This window comes from Hemiscyllium ocellatum, chromosome 5, assembly GCF_020745735.1.
Source record: "Hemiscyllium ocellatum isolate sHemOce1 chromosome 5, sHemOce1.pat.X.cur, whole genome shotgun sequence".
NCBI lineage: Eukaryota > Metazoa > Chordata > Chondrichthyes > Orectolobiformes > Hemiscylliidae > Hemiscyllium > Hemiscyllium ocellatum.
In genome coordinates, this window is record NC_083405.1 from 41,041,687 (window position 1) to 41,054,149 (window position 12,463).

General features: G+C 37.7%; 1 protein-coding gene across 2 annotated transcripts in view; it reads right to left on the reverse strand.

Moving 5' to 3' along the window:
• The window catches only part of LOC132816011 (dynein axonemal heavy chain 11-like), a 417,048-nt gene that overhangs the window by 120,464 nt on the left and 284,121 nt on the right, over positions 1 to 12,463 (reverse strand). For both annotated transcript variants that reach the window (XM_060825416.1, XM_060825417.1), the window contains 3 exons: positions 11,350 to 11,523; positions 7,350 to 7,585; positions 7,102 to 7,224 (listed from right to left, as the gene is read on the reverse strand). In XM_060825416.1, the coding sequence (XP_060681399.1) occupies positions 7,102 to 7,224; positions 7,350 to 7,585; positions 11,350 to 11,523 (533 nt within the window). The remainder of the gene's footprint in view (positions 1 to 7,101; positions 7,225 to 7,349; positions 7,586 to 11,349; positions 11,524 to 12,463) is intronic.

Below are 12,463 nucleotides of genomic sequence, written 5' to 3' on the forward strand. Positions count from 1 at the left end.
AGGTGACTACTTATTGGCTGCCACGGACAGGGTGGGCCAAATGGCTGCTCTCTGCACTTCCTATGATTTGATGTTGCCATTTTTAATTATATTTTAATACATTTGCTCTTTACCTTTTTGGCTTAGCATAAGGAATGGAATAGCTTAGTCCCATTTTTAACAGAGGCCAAGGAGCATTCTTGAGGCTGACCAATGTGAAGTTAAAATCTCTGTAAAGACTAGGTCTCATTTAAACACTTCAGGTTCATGAGAAAGGGTGCAGGGAATGAGATTGTCTTTTATTTTTGCTACTTTTCAGGCAATCTTTCTCCCAGTTGCTAAGGTAATTCCTATATACTCTATTAATAACATCACTTACCTCTTGCCCAACAACTGAAAGACCAAGTTTAAAGACTAGCAGAGGGCAACTTGGTGGTGGATGCAGTGCATCAACTGCTAAACCACTCTCAGACTTTGACATTATTCTCATTCTGGCAGAGAGTTTTGTTTGTCAAATGGGATCTTAGGAAGGTGGGCAATCAATTCTAGTTCCAGTGATGAGCTGACTGACAACCTCAGCCTGGTGTTTAGGAGAGATGATCTCACTGTAGGAATTGGACAGCTGGAACCCAGATATTTCTGAGGTGTCAGAAAGAGGAGAGATTTCATGAAATACCTCCTGAGCAGCATCTAGGGGGCACACACTATTCAGTACAAATAGGCACATTACAGATGGTGTATACTCTACCTATTCATGCTTCACAATGGCAGTCAGGTCCTATGTATGTCAGAAGATCTTGACTTATATAACTATATGAGGCTATGAGTTGATTCAGGTAACTGCTAGATGCCTTTGTAAAGACTCTTGGTAATTGACAGGAGAATCAGGGTAATAAACATGGCAGTCTAATATTTAGGCTGATCCCACCATAAGGATTGTGTCTTTTTATTCTGTGCTTTGTATAAAAAAAATTGAAAGGAGACAGATCTTAAAATCCGTGTTTAAAAGGGTATGTTTGAAAGCAAGTATCTGTTTGAACAAGTAGTATTGAAATTTGTGTTGCTGTCAATTTGGAGATGAGGAGGGTGTACAGATTCAGCTGTTGTTGGCAACAAGTAGGTTTATGATCTATGGCTTTGTGACTGATCACCGATGATGGAGACCTTTTGCCGACCAACAACTGTGCGATTGGTTGTCAGGTAACAGAAAACTTGGCAAAAAAAGATACTGCAGATGCCAGAAATCAGAAACAGAAATTCAAAGTTTGTGAGAAGATTTGTAGCTCGGGTGCTCGTTGTTGTGGTTCTGTTCGCCGAGCTGGGAGTTTTTGTTGCAAACGTTTCATCCCCTTTATAGGTGACATCCTCAGTGTTTGGGAGCCTCCTGCGAAGTGCTTCTGTGCTGATTCCTCCGGCATTTATAGTGGTGTGTCTCTGCCGCTTCCGGTTGTCAGTTGCTGTCCGCTGCAGTGGCCGGTATATTGGGTCTAGGTCGATGTGTTTGTTGATAGAATTTGTGGATGAGTGCCATGCCTCTAGGAATTCCCTGGCTGTTCTCTGTTTGACTTGCCCTATAATAGTGGTGTTGTCCCAATAGAATTCATGTTGTTTGTCATCTGAGTGTGTGGCTACTAAGGATAGCTGGTCGTGTCGTTTCGTGGTTAGTTGGTGTTCATGGATGCGGATTGTTAGCTGTCTTCCTGTTTGTCCTATGTAGTGTTTTGTGCAGTCCTTGCATGGGATTTTGTACACTACGTTGGTTTAGCATGAGCAAAACCAGCGTAGTGTACAAAATCCCATGTAAGGACTGCACAAAACACTACATAGGACAAACAGGAAGACAGCTAACAATCCGCATCCATGAACACCAACTAGCCACGAAACGACACGACCAGCTATCCTTAGTAGCCACACACTCAGATGACAAACAACATGAATTCTATTGGGACAACACCACTATTATAGGGCAAGCCAAACAGAGAACAGCCAGGGAATTCCTAGAGGCATGGCACTCATCCACAAATTCTATCAACAAACACATCGACCTAGACCCAATATACCGGTCACTGCAGCGGACAGCAACTGACAACCGGAAGCGGCAGAGACACACCACTATAAATGCCGGAGGAATCAGCACAGAAGCACTTCGCAGGAGGCTCCCAAGCACTGAAGATGTCACCTAGAAAGGGGACGAAACGTTTGCAACAAAAACTCCCAGCTCGGCGAACAGAACCACAAGAAACAGAAATTGCTGGAAAAACTCAGCAAGTCTGGTAGCATCTGCGGAGAGAAATCAGAGTTAACGTTTCAAGTCCAGTGCCCTTTCTTCAGAACTGAACAGCTTGTTTATAAGCGGGAGTTTATGGGGGGGGATTAGATTTTCAATTAGTTGAGTAACATGCTGATGATTTATAACTATTTACCTATAGACAGGTATTTGTAATAAGCATTTCTGTTCAGTACAGGATCCTAGTTCATGCTATCAACCGAGGTCTGAAAATCAGGTAAATTGAGGAACTACAATTAGATTCCTTCAATTTTCTCCACTTTGGTGAAGAGAGATCTCAATTTTGACTCAGTGCGAACCTTTGATTCTTCATAAGTCATAAATGCTTGGTGCATTAGGTACACAGGTAAGGCTCATTTCATGCACTTATTTGTGTACAATTCTGCATTACCACTGTCCTGTTTGACTTTCATCACAGTCTGTTCAAGTTTACTACACAGAAATATTATTTTTCAGTGCATGCCTTTCTCTCAAGACTGTTGCAAATTGCGTGGGTTTAGTCACTAACTACAAATTGATGCTGATAGGACAAGTTCAACTGCATTTCTTCTCAAAACATAATTAATGCACTATTGATAGAACATTACTAAAACAAATTAAAGTCTGTGCTGATGGATTGGCCTGTAGGGTAATGTAAGACATGAAAAGAATAATTAGTATTCATTACTTCACACTCTGCAACATTCCAATTATTAATGAAGTTCATTTCGTAGTGTGTGCAAAATTCTTCATTAACCTCTCTGTAGCTATTACTAATCAGAGAAAAAGATGCAGCAATGGTAGTAACAATGACAACATAAGCAAACATATAAGATGAATTCAGAAAAAAAACTTAAGACACTTACAAACTAGAATAGCACTATAGCACAAAATGTCCTCAAAGCAGGTTTACACAATAAGGCTTTCCTGTTGCATTTTCAGTATCAGAGCAGAAACAGCCCCACAAATGTTCTATATTTTCTCTTTAAAATATAACTAAACCACAATGTTTGGTCTGTGAAAAGATAAAATAATGAATAATTTTATGAATCAAGTTCCTAGCAGAGGGCAATTTCTGTTGGAAATTAAAATGTGCACCGACATTATTTTGATTCTGCCATGCAAGCACATAATGACAATACAACTACACATGGAGATTTCACCTTCTTTCCCCAAATTTACTTGAGTAAATCATCTTTCTCTTGAGCACTCTGCGGGTCTGAACAGTGCTGTTACAATAGTATTAAGGCATGTTTCTGATTTTCTCCTCTGCTTCTCCAACATATGAACATTTATTCAACTCCACAATTAGATTAGAATCCCTACAGTGTGGAAACAGGCCCTTCGGCCCAACAAGTCCACACTGACCCTCCAAAGAGAAACTCAACCCCACTATAATCCACTTAACATTGTGGGCAATTTAGCATGGCCAATTCACCTAATCTGCACATTTTTGGATTGTAGGAGCATCCGGAGGAAACCCACGCACACACGGGGAGAATGTGCAAACTCCACACAGTTGCCCAAGATGGGAATTGAACCCGGGTCCCTGGTGCCTGGTGCTGTGAGGCAGCAGTGCTAACCACTGAGTCACTGTGCCACCCCAATTATTTTGGCTTCACATTCATATTTCTAATGCCTTGTCCATGACTATCTGAAATGACTATTTTGTGTAAGTTATACAGTGTAATCTTGTGTGTAATCTTTCAATTTAAAATAACTGCAGTCTATTTATTTCTGTGGCAATGGTGACCATTTGAACATGTTAAATTTTACCCATTTCTCTATCATTTTTGTTCAGTCGCATGAATGTGAACATATATCTAACAATCAGATGTTTAGATGCTAACTTATACTTTAACCATAGCTGGAGAAGGATGTAAAAGATCAGCAGTGTATTTAAGCATGAAGAATTCCATGAATGTATTTTTATTTAAACAGCTCTTCAGAACTTTCATCTCATTGCTCCAATTCTTTTCCTTCTGCAGCTGTGACACACTACTTGGAAATAATGCACTGGAAATTATTAACTAATAAATAAAAGCACTGTATTGTAGGGAAAACGATAGTCATTAGACTAGTAATCCACAATCCCAGGTTAATGCTTTATGATCATCAGGTCAAATCTCACCAAGGTGCTTTTTAGAAACTGAGTTCAATTAATTAAAAATGTACAATGTAAAGTGCTCATGGCTTTATATTGGTGACTATAACAACCATTGCTGTAAAAAGCCACCAGGTTCACTAATGTCCTTTAGGGAGGAAAATCCACCATCCTCGCATGGTCTAGCCTACACATGACTCCATACCCTGGCTGACTCTGATCTGCCCTCTGAAATGGCCCAGCAAGGCACTCAGTAATTAGTGACAGGCAACAAATGCTGGCTTTGCCAATGACAGTGACAATCTCATTTATTATTCACAAGTAGAAGTACTTCTGGCAAGAATATTTAACATTAATGTACTTCGCTAAAACCTATTAAACATATAATTGCATCAGTCGACTTGACATTTATTTTAAAATAGAAAAAACTGCATTGAAAATTGTCAATGATATACATTTTAATAGTTTGAGTTTAATAAAGATACTTGTAGTTCAGTAATTCCATTTTAATGTGATATTTTTAGAATAAATTAACTGTGATTATTAAATAACTACTTGTGAAACACTTAGCAGGAAGTATTTGTATTTATTTTTTAGCAAAGTAACACAATTGCAATGTTTCTTAACTATTTTGGCAGCATTCTGTTTTTGAAAGAACACAAGCAGCCATACAGAGTCACCCGGGAACACACAGAAGTATCCTAAAAAAAAATTGATCAATAAATGACATGACCAATAATAAGGTGATTGATCAAATACCTGGTATCCAAGCATGGATTATTTAGTCAGTACCCAAAATGTGTTCCATTTGTATATTCAATTTAGATCTGGACTAAGACGCAAATGTTTGCAGTCCATTGAAAGTGGCTTGTACCCAAAAATGAGGGAAATTTACTTGAGCTACTGGGGAGATTTAAGTCAATGTGGCAGGGATGTGGGTGCAGAAAAATAGTAAGAAAAAACAATGTCTATAAAAAACATAATTGAGAGACACAAAGTACTGGAGTTTGAAATAGTATACAACATACAGTCAGAGGAAGAGGGAATGAAACAAAGTCTAAGTTACCATGCATCCATGAGAACATGAAAAGCATGGTTTGATGGGCTGCAGCTGCCGTTAGGCAGGTGCGAATACAATATTACAGTGGCAACAGAAACATGGATCAAAGAAGGACTAGAATATCACTGGGTATAAGTTCAGGAAAGATAAAGAGATAAAGAAGGAAAGAAAGAAGATGGAGTATCAGTTAGCAAAAAGGAGAACATTACGGCTGGAAAGAAGGTATGTCCCAGAGGGCCAAAGTCAGTTCTACTTGGTCAGAGCTAGGCAACAATAAAGTACCATTTCACTTCTGCACTTTTCCCTAAATATGTTCCTTTAACACTAGTACATTGCTAGCCTCATGTGAATAGGTTCATGACTGACCACCACAAGAACCAAATTGCAAAAACAAAACTCATTATCTATCGTCAGGCTTCACTTTTGGATCTGACCTGCCCATTATTACCTGCAGCTGGGATAATAGCAATATGAGGAAAATGCAGGAGGTGGAGCTCAATGAGTTTTTATTTTTACCTAAAGAGCATTGCCATGATGGGCCAAATGAGCTCCTTCTGTGCTGGAACAATTCCATTATTTTGTCACATATCCTTATCAGGATGTATTTTAAAAGCCCCAAGTACTCAATCATTCTCTGTGGCCTTCAAGCTGTCATCTTGCCCAGTACAGTCATAACACAAGCTTATTCATACCAGGTTAGTTTCTTCTCGTACAATTTATCATTATTTACTCTAGTGTTCATCTCTTCTTATGGATGGTAAGCAGATTATTGTATCCTACGATCCAGACCTGACCTTTTTTTCAAACAAATAATGTGGAATATATGCAAGAAAGTACAGAAAGACTTGTCTATCAGAACTAAAGTGCTGAAAGTCTTAAAGCAAATTAACTACTTTTAAAGTGCAATAACTATTGCAATGTTAGAAAGGCAGCAGCCAACTTCTATACAACAAGCTCCAATAAACAGCAGTGTGATCATGACCAAGTGATCTGTTTTGTGGTGTTTGAGTCATAAATATTGATCTGGCTAGGACTCTGAGGTAACTCCCATGCTCTTCTTTGAAATGTGTCACGGGACCTTATATATTCACGAGAAAAGACAAATGAGGCCTCAGTTTAATATCTCATCTGAAAAACTATATCTCCAATAGTGTATTCCTTCAGTATTGCACCCGATTGTTAGTTTTGTTTTTTGCGCTAGAGTTCCAGAGTAGTACTTGAACCAATTGAACCCATAACCATATGAATCAGAGATGAGAGTGTTATTAACTAAACCAATGCTGGCATAGGCTGCATGTATGTCTTATTCTGAGAAATTCAATATAGCTATTCTATCTAACATGTCTATATTTATGACTTGCTACTGTGGTAATGTGGCTTCTGATTTTTTTTCCCCTCTCTATTTCAGGCAAAATTCTGCTGCCCTTTCCGTCTCCTTAACAAATCCCTCAAATTTTATATGAAGTACAAGAGAACAGGAACTTGCTATAATGGGACATTTCATCCTCTGTTTTACACAAAATAGACAATTATACCATGGATAAAGAAGGCAGAGAGAAAAGATTCCATCAAGTCACAGTTGCAGACGGCAAATGACCAACATCAGGTTTCAAGACACTCTGTAAGTTATTGTATTTAGAATTGTTGCCCGATAAGTAAGTTATTGACAAGTTAGTTAATCAGAACACTTACCTTCCTTTTTTAATTGTGTTGCGGGCAAGTACTGGATTGAGAACTGGATCAACTGTTTCCTCCAGGTTTTCAATCAGTATGGTATCACCACAACTTAGTGCATGCTCAATGATGTCTAAATAACTTCAAACATAAGATTCACAAATCAAATTTGAATTTGTAAGAACAGAATGAACATATTTTAAATTAAAAATGTTATTTTCTTTTTCACAAAAGTCATCCATTTAAGTTATCTTCAGGCCATTTACCTTTTCTGTCCTATGTGGATAATTTTCAGCTCACTTCCATATTTGTTCTTAATCCACTTGATCCCTTGTTGCTGTGGATCAATCATGAGTGGCCAGCGTTCACAGTTGGTCAAAATAGTGGCATTTTCTGTTGACATCCTGTCACTAGGCAAGCCTTCATTATTCCAGGTTGCAATTGTAGCATCGTCAGTCAACATTGCTATAGGATCTAGACCTTCTGTAATTGGTATAGAAACCTGAAGGATCACCAAAACAAATACACAGATCAATATAAGGTTTTCTCTTTAATGTGCAGCAAGTTCACATTTTTCAATATACTAATCAAGGAGTTTTTCTGCAAGGTTTATTTTTGCTGTTTATTAGTTTGGTTTTAATTGAATAGCAGTATGCTCAGTGAGAGTATTCATACATCAAAAGTAGATTCTTGAGATTGTATGCATGAAGACAGGCATGAATCTTCTATTGCTCCGGGATAATTTTATTCCACAATTAGGAGGGGAAGGTGAGGTATGTTAAAATATCAAAAACCTGAAACTTGTATATAAATTGCCTGGACTAAACCCAAATTTAAAAAAAAATACGTTCATGAGACCACATGCTTACTATGTGACCAATTTGTTAATATAATGGCTGCAGGATGGGTATGGCAGGACTAGAGGAGCCTGACAACTGAAGGGAGATGGACAAGTTCAATGATAACTACATTTTAAGCATTGTTTATGAAGATTCATCCTTTATAGAAGCCCTTAAGATACACACTGTGCCAATCTATGCTGGAGTTGGTGGTGCTGAGTGTCAGATAAAGTGACAGTGGTGTGATGTTGCCCTGTCTCCTTCCCTTGACGGTGATGTGATAGTCCTTGGGTATCAGAATGCAAGACATTAGAAAAGGAAGGCTGGGGTAAATGAATGGTGTGGGTAGCTGGATTGCTGGATGAGAGTGGCCTCAGAGTTGGGAACATTCAGTCACTCTCAATGCTTTCAGTTGCGTTTGAAGCACCTTAACATGGTGAGCCAATTCCTCTGTTGAGTTCAATAAATTAAGGCAATGTTGTTCCCTGCTCTGTTTCTTTCTGCTGTCTTGTAGTGCAAAGAAGAGGGCTGAATATCAGTGATTATGAAGCACTGGGTTTGAGTGATGGAACTGACAAAGCTGACTAGCTGGAACTAGATGGAAGCAGCAAAAGCTGTTATGAGCCTGGGATTATTGAATGGGTGTGAGGACTAAACAGAACATCTGGATGTTAGATATGAATCCTTAGTATCCAAATCACTGATTTATGTTTGAGAATCTTTGTGAGGTCATGTGATCTAGATGCAAGCTGTGGTATCCCAGTCCTTTCCGACGGTGGTTCCTGAAAGTCTCTTGGTTCCCCATGGAATTCGGGCACCTCTTCTCCTGTCTGCCACTGATACCTCAATGTCACAACACTGACCCTGCAACCCTCCTTCTGCACTGGTGAATGATTTTCCTTGTTTACAACTGCAAAAATAGTATTTGGCAGCAGCCTCCTGTAATTCTCCTGAAGAACAGAAGGCTGTATACACAATATGTTATTAGCAACGGCTGCTTGGCACCCTGCTAAGCACTGAGGCAGCCGGGAGCACAGGCGATATTTGGTTCGACACGACAATCAGGTAAACGAGGTGGCAACACCAAACTGATGAGCTGCGAACACTCATTCGAACAGGTGTCGTCAGGTGATAGCTCATGGCCTCCATGGCAAAAAAACAACAATAAGACAGTCCAATTATTAATCTATAGCATTTACCATAATGGTCAAAAGATTATGTTAAATTTCCCTTCGGCAAGTGCTCCTCCTTTTCAAAAGGGGATTAATGCCTGCACTGTAAATAAATTGGTTCTAAAAATATTTGATCACCTTCTACATCCAGCTTGCCTCTACTGTTATAATATTAGATTTATTGTAGTTACACACATTTTCTGAGAAGGACTTGGAAGGGGCAGTGCTGCTAGGGAGCAGCAAAACATCATTGACATTAACCACTTTGTACTTTGCATACCTAAATTTCACAAAACATGTAATGCTTCTAATACTATTCATTGGGAGAAAAATGTAAATGATAACCCAGCAGTGACATTCAATGTGCCTGATTTGACATATGTAAGTAGTCCCACTTGAACAGAATTGAACACAAAAAAAAACTAACTCTGGAAAGTGACTTTGGCTGCCACTGGCAGTACCTTCCCAATGGTGAAAGTTGGCTTGAAAGTCCCCTTACAGCAGATGCCACAGCCCTGCAACTGTTTTCATGTTGTTATCCTCAATCATTGCCTGGTAGGTATTCACAGAACCTAAAAACATGGACTCATGGCAAAATGGATGTGGACAGTTAATGGCAGCACAAACTGATATTGTTGGTGTGCCTTCTTTTATTTTCACCTTTTTCTGTTCTAATACAATGACATTAAAGGAAATACCCATCATGAGCTTAACATTAGTTTGTCAAGCTGATCGAAATTCTGTGACGATCTGTGAGATGATACTCTGCTGCACCATGAACAGGAGTGAATACAAGCTCCCCAATGGTTCCTTCCCTCTCCAGGAACAGCCTTGCTTTGTTATTAGACCTCGTTTTGTGACATTCCGTTTGATGTCATTTTATTTTAACGTAATTTTGTCTTAAGGGCTTATTACTTTGAATTAATTTTCAGTTCTGGATTAGATTTCATATTTGTAACATGTTCGTTGTGCATCATTGAGTCACACTTTAGAGTTGACTAACATCATGAGCTGATCTGTGCCATGGTGTGGAGGAAGAGACACAGAATGGGAAATGAAAGAGGGCATGGAAAAAGAAAAGAGAGATAGAGAGAGAGGCAGAAGGAGTGTATAAGTATGTGTCTCAGGGCTTTTAATCAGTTGAAACATGAGGCAAAGGTACAGTGAGAGAGGCAGAGAGTGAGAAATAGCTGAGTTTCAGGAGTGCTGTGAGACACTGAAGCTATTTAATTCTGTGCTTAGCAAAGCTGATGATCCTTACATAGTTTGAATTTATGTAGTATTTATATTATATTCAGCAATTTAATTTATTTTGCAAGTTACTTCAGTTAGAAATAAACAATATTGTACATGTGTGGTACAGTATTGCAACTTGTACATTTTTTTCTCTGAAAAAACTTACCTCTGGCTTTAACACTGATTGCTATGTGAACTCCAAAACATTTAATGTTTCACTCAAAACTGAGATTGTCAGGACTCACAACTGTAAGTGGGTGAAAACTTACTGTATTTATTTATGAAAGGCCTTTTGGACATTCTATGACCAACTTAAATTTTGATTGCTTTTGCAATGACAAATTAAATATGCATGTATGGATGAACAAAAAGTGAATAGAAATACAGGCATTACAAACACACAAAAATAAATAAAAAGATCTCTGCCACTTCAAGCTAATTTCTCAAAAACTTATCATTTGATAATCAGTTTAAATGAGACTTCCACCAATCAGGAAATCTTTCTACTCTGCTTTTGCTTTTCATTTTCATCTATGACTGAGAGATGATAAAGTCTTGCACAATTTCTGCAAACAGAGAATATATTGAGAATTCTACAACATAATTCTTTTCTCATTCATGATAAACCCTGCTGCGAAAAATAGCAAAACCATAAGCATCTTCCAGCACATCATTATGATTTACATAATTTGTTAGCTTAGTCATTCAATTAAACTAAACAGAATTACTAATAAATATTAGATTTTTAATGAAAAGTACACTGAGAGGCAAACTGTTAACTTCAGCTATTGGCTTCACTCTGAATTGATGGTCTGTGAAATTCAGAGACAATTCATGTAAGTGTGGCACAATTGCTACTTATTATTGCATTTTATAACTGAAATGTATTAACTGTTTGCTAAGATAAATAATAGTATCAGTGACAGCAATGCTGTCTGAGCATATTTCCCATTTTTACATGAAACATTCAAGGATATGCAGTTATGAATTGACACAAGGAGGGAAAAAAGAAAGCATACCTTCAATGATTTTAAGAAAGGAAGCCACATGCCTTTAACCAATTCTTGACGGTATCCTCTAGTAAAGGATCCAACATATGACACAAAGGCAGCTGTCAGCAACACATCTCCATAAAGGGTTTTCTCTTGAGCTTCAAAGAGGCGGACAGATTGGGCCCAGCGTACATTTTCTGACTGAAGAAATTTTAAAAATCTTGGTTATTAATTAGCTATTAACTTCTTGAACAATCAACTATTATCATTAATTATTAACAAACTGATTTGGTTTACTTTTCATCAAAAAGTTCAATTTGGAAAAGCAAATAATTTCATTTCCTATGATATTTCTCAATGACCACTGAAAAAAACAAACTACTGGGTGCCCAGTTAGCTCAGTTAGTTGGTTAGCTAGCACATGGTTCAGATCAACTCTGATGGTTTAGAGTTTAATCCCTATTCCCACACAGGCAAATCACAGCACTTTAGAGAAGTTCAAAAATAAATTGCCAAAAAACAAGATTCAGGCAGAGATCTTAAGGAGACTAAACTATTATAATTTTATTAGAAAATTTCAAATCTGCCTTCTTATATTCCTGGAGATCTCTTGAGCATTAACATAAGATTTTGTTATTGATATAATATACTGATATTATTAACACAATGACAAAAATTACCTAACTACTGAATACACAGCCAAAAGCAATTCTAGTAAAAGTTACAAAAACTATATGAAAAACAGAACTTTTCCACTCATCTTCAAATAATTTTTGGTGGATTACTTAACAATGAAATAATTCTTCCAACCTCAACTAGGTAGCCAAATTTGGAATCTTTCAGAGACAATGCTCCATTTCTAACCATGAATGTTTCACTGATATTGTGAGGTGACAGAAAACAGGAAAGTACAATGCTCTTTTATGATAGACCAGCACCCTCACACAAAAGCCTTAGTTATAACATGCTATAAAATTATTCAATAACATATTTATTGTCGAAGCTAACTTTCACTTTTGAAATCAGCAAGTCAATTTAATAAAAGGATATGTTAAATGAATAATGACTGTTTTAATCGAAATAAGTTCCAAATCAAATTTGACAACTTTGGGCAATTGAATTCACTCAATGCCAAGATTGA